The sequence below is a fragment of the Scylla paramamosain genome, chromosome 4 (genome assembly GCF_035594125.1).
Source record: "Scylla paramamosain isolate STU-SP2022 chromosome 4, ASM3559412v1, whole genome shotgun sequence".
Taxonomy (NCBI): domain Eukaryota; kingdom Metazoa; phylum Arthropoda; class Malacostraca; order Decapoda; family Portunidae; genus Scylla; species Scylla paramamosain.
Genome location: NC_087154.1, coordinates 36,652,789 through 36,672,112, shown reverse-complemented (window position 1 = coordinate 36,672,112; position 19,324 = coordinate 36,652,789). Strand labels below are relative to the sequence as shown.

At 43.0% G+C, this 19,324-nt stretch overlaps 1 protein-coding gene across 1 annotated transcript in view; it reads left to right on the top strand.

Annotated features, from left to right (window-relative positions):
* The first annotated feature begins 960 nt into the window (after window positions 1-960).
* Window positions 961-19,324, top strand: part of LOC135100054 (homeotic protein empty spiracles-like) — a 47,326-nt gene continuing 28,962 nt past the window's right edge. Inside the window, exon 1 of the mRNA XM_064002933.1 lies at window positions 961-2,427. Within this exon, the coding sequence (XP_063859003.1) occupies window positions 1,938-2,427 (490 nt within the window). The 5' untranslated portion in view covers window positions 961-1,937. The remainder of the gene's footprint in view (window positions 2,428-19,324) is intronic.

The following is a 19,324-nucleotide window of genomic DNA, read 5'->3' as shown; positions in this document are numbered from 1 at the left end:
AAGCCACAGTACCTCAGTCTTACACACACACACACACACACACACACACACACACACACACCTTCATTCTGTGATTTCTTCCTCTGGTTTCTTATCTCCTTTCCCTTGTCCAATTCATTCTCTCTCTCTCTCTCTCTCTCTCTCTCTCTCTCTCTCTCTCTCTCTCTCTCTCTCTCTCTCTCTGCAATCATGGCAATCCACTACCATCCTTCACTGTTTCACATCATCAGCCTCATACACTATCATCACCACCATCACCACCATCATCACCACCATCACCACCATCATCACCCCACACGTAGCTCATAGACACCACGTAAAGACTTACACCTCTCCCTCACCCTCCCTTACCCTCTCCTCACTCTCCCTTACCCTCCCTCACTCTCCCTTACCCTCACTCACTCTCCCTCGTCAGTGGAGTAATGATAACCACCACGTAATATAATTGTGGTGAAAATTGATCACATTAGAACTTGATTCACTCACTCCCCAAGGCAGCAACATCATCGGCTAACGTTCATGTGTTGCCGTACGCTTCCCGACACACACACACACACACACACGCACACACACAGTAGATCTCGCTGTTCTTCCTCCTCTCCCGTGCAATGCGACGCACGCCAAACGCACGCCTTGTTATCTCAGCGAGAGAAGTTGGGTTTATTTGTCATTTCGCCTTGGTTTGCCAGTACTGAGAGTGTCGCCTTAGTTCAGCCCACGTCCTCTTCAGAGTATCCATATACATTGAGTTACTTCCGCGGCAGCCTGAAGAAGGTAGTTTGCAGATCATTTTCTAGTGTGTGTGTGTGTGTGTGTGTGTGTGTGTGTGTTCTCGCTTATAGGAATCATAGGAATGGAATGAGAGAGAGAGAGAGAGAGAGAGAGAGAGAGAGAGAGAGAGAGAGAGAGAGAGAGAGAGAGAGAGAGAGAGAGAGAGAGAGATTAAGCCTTAGAACGGGAATGTGCTGGTGGTGGTGGTGGGTGTAGAAATTTGCTTCGAAGTACGTAGTAGCGAAGCTTAGGCCGCGACTCTCATCTGCGTGTAACTCTATATTTACGTATCGAAAGCCGTGTATGCACTTCTTCATCCCAGCGGTATTACGACGCTCAGAATAAACACACCATAAGCCTGATACTCGGGGCATCGAAACTTAAGCCAGCGCCATGGTGAATCTGACACAACCATTGGATATAAGAGACCCGCCAGCTTTCTCATAATTCGCTGCCCGTTATAACAATAGCAGTTATGTTTGTATTCCATTACGTGGCTCCGCCTGGTGGGAGGAGCCAGCCGTGTCTCCGCCCAGGCCGCTGGTTCCCTGCCCGCCGCTAGATGACACTACATGGCGAGGATTTTTGGCGCAGGCTTCTCATCAGAGTCCTTGTGTTTCTTTTACTAGAATAGCTGAATTTCCTTCGTATTTTTACAGTGGAAGTTGTCTCAAATGGGAAGGAATCCACACAAGTACAAAGAACTAGAGTTTAATTGTCGCTCTTTTCAAAATTCGAAAAATTCCACGGCGATAACAGTATCTGTTAATTGAGGAGGAGGAGTCGTACTTGAGTTAACATTCGCCCAGCCAATGAGCGCGGAGATTTGCACCTGGCTCCAAAACCAGCAGCCAATCACAACGACACCCTCAGCATGGCGATCCAGGCGGTAAGCTCCATGTGTTGATCATGTAGTCAACATCGTGTAAGTGTCAACATTACTATCTCGGCTTCCTGTCCGCCTTCCCTACGTGTTGATGGGAGCTTCTGGGACGTGCCAGCCCCTGTAAGCAAACTTCGACGGTGTGTTCGTATGAAATATTGACTCCCGAAGAAATATATCAAGTGCGAGAGAGGAGAATGAGGACGAGCGAGGTGGGGACAGTGTAGCTCGGCGGCGGCGCCCTACTGCTGCTGTGGAACTCGCCTGGAGGCCGGCGAGGGCCATGATTCCTACACCCTCCACCGTCATCCACACGCCCACCCGCCCCAAGCTGGGCTTTTCCATCGACAGTATCGTTGGGCGAGGGGGAGTAGACTCCAGGGGGTCACCACCCCCTTCCCCTGGGTCCCCCCGTGGGAGTCCCAGACCCAGAAGTCCTATCGCGTCCTTCAACGACCTACACAAGCCACAGGTACGAGTGCCTGAGCCTATTCACCCGCTGGTGCCCACGTCGGTGCCTACGTCACTCCCCCATCATGTCGCTCCGTCCCTCCACTCGCTGCCAGGGCTGCACATGCCCCAGGCGCTCCACCTAGCGACCCTCCTGCCTCATGGGGGAGCCCCAGGGCTTCCCACGGCCATCCCACCAGTGTTGTTGGGACAGATGCCTCACCTGGGCACGCCTCTGCCTCCCGCACCTGGCCCGAGAGAGTTTCCGCTGTACCCGTGGCTGCTCTCCAGACACTCGCGCCTCTTCGGCCACAGGTTCCCAGGTAAGACCCTTCGACCACCACTGTTTTTGTCAAGCTAAGGCATTTCAGTAGCGCCTTGAAAGTTCTTTGTCCTGACCACAGCGTGCGGGGTGCGGGTTGGTGGGTGGCCAGCCAGCCAGCCGCCGCCACAGACCCACGCTGACCCCCGCCCCCCGCCTCCTGTCACTCTGGCGCCCTCTGCTGCTCTGTTTGTTCAAGTAGAGGACGCAAAAAAAAAAGGCTTAGCAAATTGGAATCGGTTAGGGTTAATATTTACACTTTAGAAAAATTTTTCACTTATTGATATGACATAATTAACGGGTGTATTTAACTGTAATGTTGTGACAGCTATGTTAAAGATTTTAATTATTGATGTTTTCATTATTATGCTTATTATTATTGTTATGAATCACCAACACCATCTGCATCGGAATCCAGATGTTAAGAAATTTAACTATGACATTAATAATTGCAATGATAATAATTATAACAATAGTGATAAAAATTATAATAGAGATAATAAATTCACTGATGATAATAATGTTTAAAATAAAATTCTTATGAAATAGTGTATTATAATTTCATTGTTGTTATGTTATTATTATTATTATTATTATTATTATTATTATTATTATTATTATTATTATTATTATTATTATTATTATTATCATCATCATCATCATCATCACCATTATTACGATTATTATCATAATTTTTATCCCAGTACCAAACAGCTAGATAGTCAATGCTACCACCACCACCACCACCACCATCACCAGTATCGCGTCCTCGCCTCACCACGAAATAATATCACCTTATCACCGCGCTGCTTTGTGTGGTGCATTACATCAAGCGGGATCACCTTCACCACCGCGAATCATACCACAGTTCACCGCCACGGAGCTTTTTGCCCATCACACAATAAGACTTCCCCTGAACACAGACACTGAGACACAGAAGATATAGAGTCGCCTGCTCCGCTTCTACTCGTAAAGGGTTATGGGCAAAACGTTTTACTCTTAACATCTACGAAACTCGGGACGGTGCCACGCCATGTATATTGCAAGCCTCTGTTATATAAATGGTGGGTAATAGTAATTGTACAGCGGCTTTGTGTTCTGAGGGACGGCTCTTGGCGGCGGGCGTGGCAATGATCCTGAGTGACTGGCCTTGTTGCCGTGAATATCTGAGCAGCGTCCCAGCCAGCCAGGCAGACTGTCACCCGGTCACTCAGTCAGTCAGTTTGTCACTCACTCAGACAGAGACAATCAAGGAAACGTTTGTTGGTAATAGAAATTTTGTTGGGATTTTTAAAATGTATACTGTTTTCCCTTTGTTGTCCTTCATACTGAGTGTGTGTGTGTGTGTGTGTGTGTGTGTGTGTGTGTGTGTGTGTGTTTGTTTTTTTCCTCCGAGACTGGAGGAAAACTTACTCACTCAGGCGAAGACAATCAAGGAAACGTTTGTTGATAATATAAATTTTGTTATGATTTTAAAATTTATACTGTTTTCCCTTTGTTTTCCTTCTTGCTGAGGGTGTTCTTTTTTTTTTTTTTTCTTCTCCGAGACTTTGAAGGGAAATTCACTTAATGAAATAAAGAAAGCCATGGAAATGTTTGTTAATTATAAAATATTTTTAGTAATATTAAGTGCATACTTGTTTTCCCTTTGATATCTTTAGTAATGAGGACGTTTTTTCCCCTCCGAGTCTTTGGAGAGAGACTCACTCACTTGGACAAGGACAATCAAGGAAAAAAATCTGAGTAATATAAATTTATTGTGATTCTCTAATGCATACTTGTGTTCCTCAGTAATGACCGCAGTTTTTACTCTCCCCTTTAAGACATGGAAACTTAATAAGGCTTCCAAGAGAGGGATATTTTTATTCCCTCGGGAGGAGCAGCGTCCGCGAACCCCAAGCTGAGAGCGGCCGCCATGATGGAGGGAAGCTTACCACGGGAGTGAGTGGGGCGGCATGTAAACGTGACGAAGCAGAGCCGTTGGGAGAAATTCATAACGAAATTCATGGCGATATCAATAGAATATTATGTTAATCCTTTACCGCTATTGTTATGGAATCGGAATACAATATGTAGTGTGCATATCAGAGTTGGACGTGTATGGCTGGCTGACTGTGCGGACCTGAACTGCCCTCCCCTCCAACCAGCGCCATTTTTGTTCCCAGCCCGTCGAGTGCTGCTCAGGGTACATGGGGCCAAATTCTGAAACATTTCTGCCTGCACCTCGACTACTTTCAAGAGGCTCCAGTTGGACTTACATGGGTTTTTTTAGGGTGTTTTTTATGGTTGTAGTGACATATTGATAACATTTCTACATTACTAACGGGGGAAACACTCTTGAGAGCAAGGTAATCATCACTGGAGGCTTTTAAAGTACTCGTGGCGAGAAAGCAAAGCATTTCCGAGCACGGGCCACGGTTGCTGACTTCCTCCGTCATGAATGCAGTCAAAATTATAAATCATAAAACTGCTTCCTTGTTTTTCTCCCCGTATATTCATCTAATTCCTCGGCTACTTATTAAGGTCATTGTGTTTATAATTATTTACATGCAAAGCTCATATGAAAGCTCTTGCCAGTTAGCACTTCTTAATTGGCTGTAATTTCAACGCAGCCACTGAATTAAAAACGTGTAGCAATAAGAGAGGGAAAGATATGTGCTCGTGTCATGAATTCCACTCCATCTGAATTTACAGAGAAGAATATTCACCACACCAGTCACCACAGTCCTTTTACCCAACTACTCCCTCATCTCACTGCCCTTTACTCACTAGGCACACCCTTCTTACAGCCACAGCAGCAACCCTCCCTTCCCTGCCTCATCCAATTCTCGACACCCCAGCGCCCCTCCATCACTTACCCTACACACTACTGACACCACACCTTCAGTTCCTCACACCCTTAGCTGTCATCCACCTACCCGCCCCCTGGCCGCTCCTCACCCTCCATTCCTCCGTCCCTCTCCTCTTTCCCTCCAACCAGCAGCCCTGTAAACACCCCTCCCCTTTACCCAAGACATCCCTCACCTCTCCACCACTGCCCCCCACCTAACCACCAACCACCGGACGCTCCTTATTAGAATACAACTAACAAATGCTTCTTTCTCCTCCGCCTCCTCCTCCTCCTGTTCCTTTTTCTTCACTCTTGGTTCTCTTCCCTTCCTATCTTCCTTCCCTTCTTCTTTTCTTCATGTTCTCCTCATCATTGTCTACACCCTTCGTCTCCACCTCTACGGTCATCATCTGTACTTACATAATTGTCACTCATCACTCAAAACTACTCCTTCACTATCGCTACCAGCATCACTATCACCACTCCTAACGACTTCATAGTGTGTGTGTGTGTGTGTGTGTGTGTGTGTTTTCTCCTTTCTTGTCTTGCTACATCGTTGAAATAACCTCACTATCATTCAGTTTGTTTCATGATCACCATCACCACAATCACTGTTACCACTCTCATTGCCACCACCACCATTACCATCATCACTCCGCCATTTTTCTCTCTCACTATCACCACTGTCATTCCCTCAAAACCATGACCATACCACGCTCACCACTATTATCCTCATCATCATCACCACCATTACCATTACCGCGGCCACAACTGCCATTATCACCTTCTTTGTCTTTTTCCACCTTTCTTTATCACGCCCGCAGTATCTTCCCCCAAAATTACCTCTAGAATTACGCCAATGACGTTATCTTTTTTTTTCCATTATCATTCTTCAATCATGTTCTTTTTTTTTTTTTTGTATATATTCTTGTCTTTCAATTCTTTACTAATACTATCATTCTCGATTCTGGGTTGTATTTTACGATTTTATCTATGTTATATCCTGTTCATTTTGTTTTATCATGTTCCACTCTCAACTCCAAACTGTTCTTTATTATATTCTATTATCTATATATATTTTTCCCCACTGTATTATATTTTCTTTGCTTTATATTTTTCTCTTTTTTTTTATTTATTTTTTTATCATGTTGTCTCTGTTCTGTCATGTTCCTACCCTCTTCTTTCGTAGCTTCTCTCACAGGGACTGCCATGTGTAGGCCTAATAACTTCTTGCAATTTCCCTTATTTTCCTATACTCTTATGTAGTTTATCAATAAGAGCATGTATAGCTCAACAAACACCCTCGTTATAAACCAACAAGTCTCCTGGTGTCTGTTTATCATATGTAATCCTGTACAAAAACACCACCACCACTATTACTACCACCGCTACCACTGCCTCCCTCACTCCACCCCGTCGTCGTCGCCCTAACCTTTATTAATGGCGCGTAATCCGTTTACAGAGACACAGCTGTCCTGCAAATGTGTTAAATCTGTGTAGTGAATAGCGTGTGTAGGGTTGTGTGCCTCCCCCTTGTGTGTGTGTGTGTGTGTGTGTGTGTGTGTGTGTGTGTGTGTAGGGGACCATGGTTTTGTATCTGTTTATATTTTCGGGTCTTTCGATTTCTTTCTTTTTTTTTTTTCTTCTCCACCTCAGCATCATTACTCGCTTATTTTCCTCGTTATGATGCTTCGTTAGGAGTGACTTTGCTTTGTTGTGATTCTCATTATGTATCTCTTTATATCATGTCGTATAATTTGTCTTATTTATTTTATTTATTTATTTTTCTTTTTTTCTCTCTACTTGATCATTAGTTATTTGCTCTCTTGATTGCGAGTTTCTGTTAGGGCTGATTTCACTGTGCTGTGGTTTTTATTTTTATATCACTGTTTATGTCTGGGTTTTTATTTTTTTTTTCGAGTTTTTCTTAAAGTCATATTTTCATCTTTCATCCAATTCAGCATCGTTTCTTATTTTCTCTTTCCATTGCTACATTTGATTAAGAGTGATTTATGTTCGCTGCGTGTTTCCCCTTTCCTTTGCTGTGTCTGTCTATGTTTTGTCAAGTCATTCGTTTTTCATTCATATGAGTTCCTTTCTTACTTTTCTTCTTTATATTTTCTTGTTTATTATAAAAGTTAATTTGATGTATTTCCTCATAATTCACATTTTACTGCGTTTTTCCTTTTTTTCTTTTCTTTTTTTTATTTTCTATATTTCGTCGAACCACTTCGGTTTTAATTCATATGTGTTCTTTTTTTTTTTACGTTTAGTATAGAAGTACTTTTCTTTTGCACTTCCTCTTCTGCCACTTTTTGCTGCGTTGTTGTTTTCTTTTTCTTTTTTCTTTTTACTCCATCTGTATATATTTCGCCAAGTCATTTGTTTTTAATTTATGTGTGTTCCTTTTTTCCTTATTTTTTTTTTCTTTATATTTTGACGTTTGGTTTAAAAGTTAATTTTTTGCACTTCCTCCAATTCCGTGTTTACTGCATTTGTTTCTTTACTATTTCGTCAAGTCATTTTTTTCTTTTTTTTTTTAAGTTGTGAGGGTTGACTTTTACTTTTCCTCATTTATATTTTGACGTTTGGTACAGAAGTAAATTTTTTGCACTTCCTCTTTTTTCCACTTTTCGCTTGAAATCAAGGGCGTAATGGTGACGTGTTTGCGCATTACTGAAGCCAACTATTAATCATGCTGCCGCTCACTTCCGGCGGCGTAATTCTGACTTCCTATAAGGTGCGAGACAAGCGCTGTGTTTCCTGTTTACCGAGAAGAACCATCGCGGCAGAAGAAGGAAGAGGAGAGGCAGTCGACAGGAGCCGCTGTGCCGGGAAAGATACTATTTATTTCAGTCGTTTCTCTTGCATTTTGTATTCTCTTGTTCGTTGGTGTAATAAGCGTGTATGTTCGTCTAAGAATCCTCAACTCCCTCTTTATATCTTTCAGTTTGTGATCAGGTTGGCTTTATCAAGAGTGTTGTGGGAAAGTGAAAAGAGATGAGATATTTTCTTTCTTTTTATATGACAGAGTACAGTTAAGAACACAAAATGAGTAATGATAATACAAAAAAACTTTCATAATGTCGCCTATTCATGGAAATTATAAGAAAAGAGTCAAAAGAGTTGGCCAGTTAATGTTTCTGAGTTGCTTTGATGCTCCTCCTTTGAAACAAGCGTTATATGTCTTGTTTCATGTTTGTATGTGTATATCATCATTTCCTTTCCTTGTTTGTATATCACAGTTTAGTGGATGCGTTGCTTCGCTGTACATCATAATTTTAGATCATCAAGCTTTCCATCAGCAGCGGATGTCTTACTTCCTATAATTATCTCTTTTAAGACACTTCTCGTAATTTTTTTTTTTTAATATTCTTTTGGATTGCCATATTCAGTGGGCTTTTTTTTTTTTTTCGCCGTTTTTGTTGCCCTTAGCCAGAACCTCCCTTATATAGAAGAATGTACATCATAGTTTTAGATGATCTTCAAAGTTTACTTCTCCTTCCCACCACACACTCCAACCATGACTTTGTTTATAGTTAGAAACATCTCCCTTCCATCTCACAGCCTTCCACTGGTAATCGCTACAGGTATTAAGAATTAAGTGCAGTTGCGTACAAAACAAGAGTACTGACTAGTTACTTATATATTTTCATTTCCTTATCTCATCTTCATAGCTCCAAATTTCTCAGCCATGATCTCCGACCTTTATCTCACCTTCTTCTACCGTCAAGTTACTTCCAATGCTACATCTTTTCAATACTTTTCCTCCGCCTTTCCAACCTGTTATGTCCAAGCTTTGATCCACACCTTATCCCAATTTCATCTACCTCTCACAATATTCGTATCAATTTTACTTTGGTAGTTTCTCCCTTTAAACCTATTCTTACCTTACTCTAGATAAATTATACTTACTTGTACCATATATTCAAACAATTACATACCTTGCTACATATTTATATAACACGTCACACTTACACCCATGTGTTTTTGAGGTCATAATAGTGATGTTTTATAAGCAATTAAGTGCATGATAGAAATACCTTTGCTAATCAATAATATGCCCCTACAAGTAACCTATTATTTCCTTCCTTTGCACTTGCCTTCCATTTCTTCCTTTTTCTCTATTAACAGTCCTCGTTCTTCTGTCCCTTACATTTTCCTCTTATTTTCTGTGCCACTTAACACATGAGCTTTTTGTACCTTCTAGACCCGCGCGAAGTCCCCACCAGTGCTAATGGAGTTCACACACAGTTCGCATCTGCTGTGTTGTGGTCTAAATGTTCACATCCCAAAGAGGACAGGACTTGGTAACTGCATACGTTGATGAGTGCGAATTAAAAATAGTTCTAAAATTATGGAAAAAAATAAATAAATAAATGCAAGTCTTGTGGTGAATATATTTATGAATTTAATGGTTTGTGGTGAACTGTAGTACATTTTTTTTCCTTCTCTCTCTCTCTCTCTCTCTCTCTCTCTCTCTCTCTCTCTCTCTCTCTCTCTCTCTCTCTCACTCACTCCTGAATGCAAAATTATCGATGAAAATGGCGTTTTTAAATCGTCGCATTACTTATGGAGCTGGAAGAACCATTTATCTTTTGACAGCTTTGGTAGAACCTCATTACTATTACTATTATTATTATTATTATTATTATTATTATTATTATTATTATTATTATTATTATTATTATTATTATTATTGTTATCATTATTATTATTATACCTATCATCATCATTTTCCTTTACTGTTATTACTATTGTTATTTATTGTTTACTTTTCCTTTTGTTGTTATTATTATTATTGTTATTATTACTATCAGTATTCATTTATGCAGGCTCCACAATTGTGACAGGTGTTACGAGAGCAGCAGCCTTATCGAGATGAAGCCAGAGATACAGGTACAACATCTGCTCTAAAGGGAGGAGGAGAGACAGAAAGAAAAAAAAAAAAAAAAAAAACAGTCCTTTGTGTGCATCTGATTTCCATGATGTGCTTGTGTGTGTCAGACGGTTTCCTCACACACCAACGCCACGCCACGCCACCGCTTCACCACCGCCGCTGCTGTCCCGTGGCGGCGGCGGAGTGGTGAAAGACGCCCGTATCAGCAGGAGCATCACGCCTGCATCATCGAGGGTTCAAGGCTGTCGCGGGTAGGCGTCTCTAGGCGTGGCTGTCGGTGGCGTGAGTGATGGGAGACGATACCGACCAGACGTATCAGCTGGTTAGTGGGGCTGCGTTGTCTCCCAGTCACTCGTGTTGTCGTGGGTCTTGATGCGTGCGTCTCTTTCTGAATTCTCCGCCGTGATCACGTGGTGGTGTGTTTATGTAATGTTTGTCCTCTCACGCATGCTAGGGAAAGGCTGTACAAAAAAAAGTGTCTAAAGCTATAATTATTTCCTTGCTTTGTTATGTCTGTGGATTAATATGTGCTTATTAGCTTCCACCGTATGAGATGTAAGGTGAATAGAACTGCAGTGTGAAATGCGTATCAAATTCTCTGCTTTATAAGATGTAGGTTTCAAATGCCTGTCAGAAAAAAAAAAAATATATATATATATATATATATATATATAGGAAGTGGTTGTGAAAATCGTAAAGTGTTCTGTTATTTTATGTAAGATGCGTGTTTTGATGGATGCTGTCACATTCTTGTTTCTAGAAAAAAAATAAAAATAAAAGTTAAGGGTGAAAAATCACAAATCATTTCATTGTTTCTTGAGATGCACGCTTTGATGCATGTCTTCTCATACTTGCTCTAAAAAAAAAGAAAGTAAATAAAGGAAGGCGTGAAAAAGCAGGCACGAAATACCTAATTGTTTTATAAGACTCACGTTTCAATGCAAGTTCGTCTTATCACACGTGACAAAAAGTAAGGAAAAAATAAAGAAGGAGGATGAATAACAGACGCAACCCATGTCATTCTTACATAAGACTTACACGTGCCTCCAAAACAGTTATAAACTCTACGAATGTCATATTCAGTAAGGTCCTCGTACTTTCTTGCCCTTTAACTTTTTTGCCGTCGTTTTCATGTTTAGCAATGTTATATGTTTGTTAGCTTGGCGCGCTCTCCTTTCCTTGGCGTGTGTGGCGGGTCACGTGTTGCCAGTAGCCAGCCAGCAGCTTGTGACCGCGTCAGGCTCCCTCGGTCTTGGTGTAAACGAAACTATAGCGTATAAGTAGTGAAGGAGTTTTATGAGTTTCTCTTTTCATAGATTTATTTTCTTTCTGTGTCACAAGTAAGTTCTCATTGTCTTTTCAAATCACGAGGTTCAGTTGACTACAACGTATAGTGAGTGAATGACCTTTACGATTCTCGCTATTCGCTTATATAAATCATAGAAATGCCGCTACTTCCATTTTGTTTATTTGTATTTATATTGTAGTTCTAGTCTTCCTTGTGGAATTTTCTACCATTCTTATTTTCACTTACGAGCTTCCTTTTTCATGAGCTTTACTATTCTCGCTATTGGCATTAATTTCTCATAGAACATCCTTTGCTTCCTTCTTTAATTGCATGCACGTTCTGGCAGCTTCCCGCACTTTTCTATCTTTACCTATACTTATCACTCATGAAGTTTGCACGAACCTTACAATTCTCATTATCCACATAAATTTAAGATAATAATCAACTACTTACATTCTTCAGTCCCATACACATTCTAGGTTTTGCAATTTTTTGCCACTCTCTTGTTTATTCACTCCTGAGCCTCAGTGCCGGCGTGCCCCATCAAGCAGGGCAGTGCCGCCTCGCCGATGATGGGCAGAAACGTGAGCTGAGGCGAGGCTGGGCGAGCAAGAGCCAGCGGCGTCTGTTTGCTCGGGCCAGGCGCTGCTGCTGACGTGGCCTAGACGCGCCTCAAGGAGATAATCATAATATTATTTTCCTGCGTTATTTGCACATCCTTCCACCTTTCATGGTCCTCAATGCAATAATACCTCAATTCTGGAGAGCAAAGGAAAATATCGTAGCTATTATTCGCAAAATTTACATCTATACGCAATTCTTTTATTTTTTCTTAGTAATCTCGTCCAGTTTGCTTAATAAAGACGAGAAATACCAAAACATACATTCTATAATGTCGTTAAATCATTAAGGGCTCGAAGCAGAGTTCTCACTTCAGGAATTTCTTGTGTATTTATATATATATTGCGCGAAATTCCTTCCCTGAAGACAAAAGAAAACACGAAAAGACGAAACTTATCACTTCAATATTTACCACTTTTTATGAACGTGCTTTTTTTTTTTTTTCAACGAGCCAGCTCTCTTGCTTTCCAAAATAAGACCGACAATACCTCAAATATGCTTCATATCATACACGCCGCGATAAAACTCTTCTCCCCTTCCACAATGTAAAAATTAAAGCTGCAATTACATTATTTAGCGCAGGTTGTAAACGCTCTCGTGTGTGTATTTGTATATTGATGAAGCCTTGTGTCAGCAGGAGCGGCGGGCCCTTCCCTCTGCCCCTCCCCAGCCACCATGAGGGACTGTTTCCAATCCACCTCATTCCCGATTCTTTACTTACGCTCGGCCGAGGCTCAGACCGACTCGCGGCTGTTTGTCCTTGACTGTTCCGGCTTAAATACTGTTGACTTTGTTGAAATGTTTATGTCGAGGCGATTTCGTTTTTACTTATACTTTCATCTATTCAAGTTTCCCTTCCACTTTTATTCTCTTGTATTATTTTCGACTCAAGTAGGGAAGCCTTTGGGAAGTTGACTGCTGCGAGAGTGACCGATACGTGTGGTGATGGAGTTGGCTCTCTCTCTCTCACTCTCTCTCTCTCTCTCTCTCTCTCTCTCTCGCTCCGGTCACTGCAATAGCAACGCGTGGTTCGTAATGTCCGTGTTTGTGATGATGATGTTGCTCTAACGCCACTGGACCTCAACACACTAAGGCTTGTGATCACTTACTGCCCTTGATTAGGTCCGCATGTATTTCTCTCTCTCTCTCTCTCTCTCTCTCTCTCTCTCTCTCTCTCTCTCTCTCTCTCTCTCTCTCTCTCTCTCTCTCTCTCTCTCTCTCTCTCTCTCTCTCTCTCTCTCTCTCTCACTCTCCTTACGGAAGGCATTTCAAAATTTTCTAAAAAATAAAAGGATGTGTTTTTTTTTTCTCAATAGCTGTGTTTACGCCATGCCTAGACATACTCGTACACACACTCTCTCTCTCTCTCTCTCTCTCTCTCTCTCTCTCTCTCTCTCTCTCTCTCTCTCTCTCTCTCTCTCTCTCTCTCTCTCTGACAGGAACTCGGTGATTATAAACCATTTGATGAATCGAGTAACGGCGACGTAATTCACCGTTTACATAAAAGCTTGGCATTAATGCGGACGTAGTATCATCGACTGCAGATTACAGGAAAGCAGGCGAGTAAAATGGATCTCTCCACTTGGGGCATCCGGCCGTGAATCAAAGGCGACGGGAAGCTGGTGGAGTTGGTGGTGGGGGTAGTAGTGGTGGTGGTGGTGGTGGTGGTGGTGGTGGCGGTGGTCTGTGCTGATATTAAAAGGGATAAGGGTGATAAAAATGATGTATAGTAACAGTAATAATGATAATAATAATAAAGGGGAGGGTTATTTTGTTCATGTTTGATTTTTGGTACATTTTTCCCCTATTTACTTGTCACTTTTGATTATGTTTTATGTTTTTCTTTCTCTCTTTTCATGTTTTAGAGTATTTGGTTTCCTATCATAATAATTTGCAATCCGACTTGTTTATAATGAAATCAAAACGACTTCATTTTCAAATACTTAATTGTTTATGCATTTATTTTTCCTGTATTTTTTTCACCATCATAGGAATATATTATCCTCTTCTTCCGCTATTTTTATTCTTTACGAGTCAGGCGCTGCCTTGTGTAAGTCAACTGGTCTTTTACAGACTTCTTATTTTCTTATATTCTTATGTTATATTCTTTTTGCTATCAAATTTTCCTGTTCACGTGGTAATAATGAAAAGAAAAATACCACATTACCAATATATGTTATGTACGAGGGAACACCTATTCTTTATATCGTCGTCGCCTTCGTCGTTGGCAGCATCTCGTTCCCAAGCAAGCCACACCAGTGACTCCTCTCTTCTCTCCCCTCAAGATTGGGTAGATAGGTTGGTTAGTTCCTTGTTTGTGTCTCTGTATATATCTTCAAAGTTTATCAGCGCATAGAGGAGGTCCGGGTTCCTCCACACCACCAGGACGTTGTGACTGTCAGGCCAAGTGACGCCTCTAGGGTTGGTTAGGTCAGTGCTAGTGTCTTTTTTTTTATATATCTTCAAAGTTTATCAGCATATGGGAAAGGTCTGAGCCCACGCCACATACCCACCGGGACGTGTTGTGACTTTCAGGACAAGTGACGTGTCGAGGGTAGGATAGCTCCATGGTTGTGTCTTTATATATATATATATATATATATATATATATATATATATATATATATATATATATATATATATATATATATATATATATATATATATATATATATATATATATATATATATACGAGTATATACACGCCTTATCAGTGTATAGAGATCCTGGTCCAGCCGCACTACCAGGACGTGTCGTGACTTTCAAGCCAAGTGACGCTTCTAGAGTTGGTTAGCTCCGTCTTTTTGTCTTTATATACCCCAAAAATTTATCAGCGTGTGGGGTAGATCCGGTGTTGTTGCTTTTGTGGCCACGTGATGTCTTCAGGATGAAATGCACCAAATATCTAGTGATGCATTTGTGAGACTGGGCTTACCTCTGCCCGGTAATGGCAATACGACTCATTATGTGAAGGAAAATGGTGATGTAGGTGGTGAATAATGTTTAACTACTTGATTGCGCCTCTTGCTGTTAGTGGTTCTTTTAAAATTGTTCCGTAAACTTTCTGCAGACCACTTTATTAAGTTTGATGAGAAGCTTTAACAGTCAAGAGGTTAATTGGCGAACTGAAGTCACCGTCCGGATCACGACCTGAACACTGAGATAATTGTGTGTGTGTGTGTGTGTGAGAGAGAGAGAGAGAGAGAGAGAGAGAGAGAGAGAGAGAGAGAGAGAGAGAGAGAGAGAGAGAGAGAGAGAGAGAGAGAGAGAGAGAGAGAGAGAGAGAGAGAGACTACGTCAGCTGTCTCTATACATAGGGAGCGGCGCATTGTACAAGATAAGAGAGGGGAGTAAGAGTCACATTTTTTCGCATGTTTAAAGCAAGGAACAAAGAGTTGACTTTTAACAGAATAATACCCGAGGCCGTGTTTTGATCGTACACTGGACAAGAAGGGCAGGAGCATTACACGTGTACACCTTATACAGGTAACCTCCTACCTTGCCCTCTTACCATATAAATCTCAGTAGGGAAAGAAGAAAAACTGCTACAACATGACAGAGGATAAGCTGACGCCGTAATAGTAAGAAAAAAAGTATAGCATTACACGAGCTGGACATGTTTTGTTGAGTCCTCCATAAAGAACGAAGGAAAAGTAGCAGTGAGAAAGGAAAGGGAGCTCCGCCTTGTTTGCCTTGTACGTGTAGCAGCCACTCGAGAAGACCCCTGACTCACTCCTGTCTCGTGTAGTGGCCTGTGCCTCCTTACTATTTAATTCATTAGCCTGGAAATATGCGGCTTACCAGGCTTTTTCTGTAGCCTGCTTTGAAAATTTATAAACTTGTTGCTCCTGTTTGTCTGGGAGTGACGTCTGCCTCTTTGACCGGGAACCGAAGGATAGCGAAGGATAAAGACACCGAAGTAAAGAGAGAAACAGATGGTTTTGACCGAGCAGAGACAGGTGTACGTGAGGGGCGGCAGGTTGTGCTTCCATTGCTCCCGTCCCTGGCCCCTCTCTCAGCAAAGATGCGTTTTTACCCCCTTAGCCCCGCGTGTAGGCACATTGTGCAATTACGTCGGGGGTCAACATGCTTGTGTTGGTACAGGTCTCCTCCAGGTCTCCTCTAGCCAGCATGACGGGCAGAGTTTTGCCACAAATGGACTCAGATCTTTGTCATATGGTAATTTTTCGCCCCGTGTCAACACATCGCCGTCACCTCCAGGGGTCGGCGTGAGGGGTGCACGTATTCCGTCTGGCAGGATTGTTCTCAGGTGTGCTCGTAATTGTGCTGACGGAGTTTTCCTTTCGGTGAGGAAAATGGTGTAATTAGCACTGATGGTGGGCGGCCGCGTCGTCATGACCTGTTTGTTGATCCAGCAGCGAGACAAGGCTTGCTGGTGGTCGGTCTCAAGCCACGGCCGTTTATGAGAAGTAATTTTTGGACCCGCAAGACTGGGTTGCCTGCCTGGCCTCGCTGGACAGAGCCTAACTTCATTGTATTTAAGGGCCATATCTGCCTGCCGGGACACCTCACATAGAGACATGACCTCCCAGCGGGCCATGTCAGGAATGTGCTCTAGTGGTGGGTCATTATGTGAGCGCGACCTGATATTTCTGGTCATTAAAAGGAGGTGACCTGCCTACGGGTCACATTAGGGACGTGACTTGTTGGCTGGCCACTAGGAACGTGACCTTCTGCATGGAGAGACGAGAGAAAAACCTGCCGGCGTCACTTGGCCGCCGCCCAACATATCCTCCCGCGGCCCCTCTCTCCTCCCCCCATGCGGCCCCCCGCCACGGTCCTCCTTACAACCTTCATCTCGTGTGATATATAAAAATTTACCCGTGAATTTAACAAGTGTCAATGAAATACATTTGTTATCAAACGAACGTGTCGGTTGGGTGGCGTGGGATTTCGGTAAGGTGTAATTTGCTTTCTCATAACATCACCGACTCTGGCGTCGAGTTGTCACATAGCCTCACACTTCACCGCGCCTCGCTCACAAATAATGTTACGAGATACAATATATCTTATATTCTCCTTCAAAATATCCATCGGGCCAAATAGACGATGTTTACCCTATATGGAGCAGCTTTACAAAGGGCGTGCTACCCGAGGCGTCAGTGTCCCGCCTCCCTAACTAACCATTATTGCAGTATCCACACAACCGATCGAAAACCAATTAGGCGCGGACGACGGGACTCAGCACTTCCCGCGCCGCTGTTGGGCCTTCGATCACGTTCGGGCCAGCACAATAATTTCATGGTGTTATTGCTCGCTGATAAGAATCTTTTCAAGGTAATTGGCGCCTCACTTGTCCCGCCACCGCTCAGGCCAGACGCTTCCTCGCCTGCGCACCCGACACAAATCCGTCCCTCGTCGTCGTTAATCTTCACCTCACCGTCGTTTTATTGGCGTCTTGTTTTTCTTCCCCCCTCCGCTGCTTCCCCCTCTTGAAGGAACCTCTCTGCCCGATGCCTTGTTTTTGTCCCTCCGCATAACGTCAGTGGGTCTCGCCTCTTCAGAAGGCAGTGTAGCGCGGCCAATGCTCTCGTATAGGTGGTGTTTCCTTCCCGCTGACGCTGCTGCCTCGGCGCCTCCCACACATCATTGTATTATTAACTTGCCCTCGCCTTATAACAAGCGTGCTTGCAGCGGCACCCCAGCAGCTGACACACACCGGGAGGCGGTCCGAGACACAACACAGTGGTGGTAATGCTTTTTTGTTCCGAGGTGATACAAGACAACTGTGTGCTGATCAATAAATAAATATTCAGAGTGCATCTCGTGATTAATGTTATGCACGTCTGCTATTATGGTTACATAACACCAGGAGTGTCGATATGTACATGCATTGCTGTTGTAACGCGCTATGTTCTTCTCGTTGTGTAAGTTACTAAGCCATTGATCGCTAATGACACCATGATATCTGTTATTTGCATAGTTCTTACGTGATTTTACTGGATAATAATCAGACTATATGCATTTAAGGGCCTGAATTACGTGATCCTTCCTTTTACTGCGAGTGGTGTCTTCCAGAATTATTCTCTAAGTTGCACCATACCATTTCATTAAGCTTGAGGAGGCGCTGTAGCAGTCATAGGCTCACACCAAGACAAACGTGACTCCTATGGACAGGAAAACACGGTCGACACTCCAAACAAACTTGTACGCGGAACGAATGGTCTTTCACGCCGCCGCCCGTGAGTCCCGCGCCTCCCCGCGAATAAGGAGTGTGTGATTACAATACATTTTGCTCATTGTTGTCCATAAATTGGCAATTAGAAATAATCACACGGAAATTACGCGTTACCAACATGATACCGCCTCTGTCACCGTCACCGCCGCCGCCGCCGCTGTCGCCACCTCGTTCCAGCCTTCCCCCGTGACCTCGTCTGTCTGGCTGTCAACTGCAGACACCACGGCGGGGACATGGGCGGGACGTGAGCCTCCCTTGATAGGATGACTAGTGTAAAGCCTCCCTCTCTTTCGCCTCTTCCTACAATCCATTCATCCATCGCTCCTCCCTTTTATTCTCCTTTATTCCTTCCCCTCTCTACCCTTATTATACTTACCTCACCAGTTTATTCCAGTCCTATTTTTTCTTGCTTCTCAATCTTTCCTCTCTCATCTTTCTCATCTTTCTTCGCTTTGTGTCTGTTCTTATTGTATATTCCTATGTATATTTCCTCTTTTTATCTGTTTTTCCTATGTACTCCCCCGTTTTTTTTTTTTTTTCTTTTCTCCCGCTGCTTCTTCCACCACCACCACCACTACCACTACCACCACCATCTCCTCCCCCTCCTCTTCCTAACTTTCCTCTTCCTCCTCCACTTTATCACACACAGACCCTCTTAAGAACCAACATGTATCTACTACTACTTTCCACTCATTCTTTGTGTTCCTGTGTGTTCCTCCTTCCTGATGTTCTTCCTTCCCATGCTGTGTCAAGGAAGCCACACACTTGACCCATGTACAACTTGACTCAGCACCAAGAGTTCCCTTCCTCGTGGCAGCAGAAGGAGGAAGGGAGAAGGGAGGAAGAAGGAGGGAGGAACGGTAGCGGACCTTCCCTGCCTCACGTTCATGATTATTGTGATTATTTTGAGCCAAGCCAAGTGTTATTCTGCTTTACGACAGAGACTCGGGGAAATTACTTGATAATTTCCCTGTTGCTCCTTGTGATGGCCTGCGTCAGGAAGGAGGGAAGGAGGGAGGGAGAGGGAGTGGGAAGGACAGAGGAGCCCTACCCATTCCA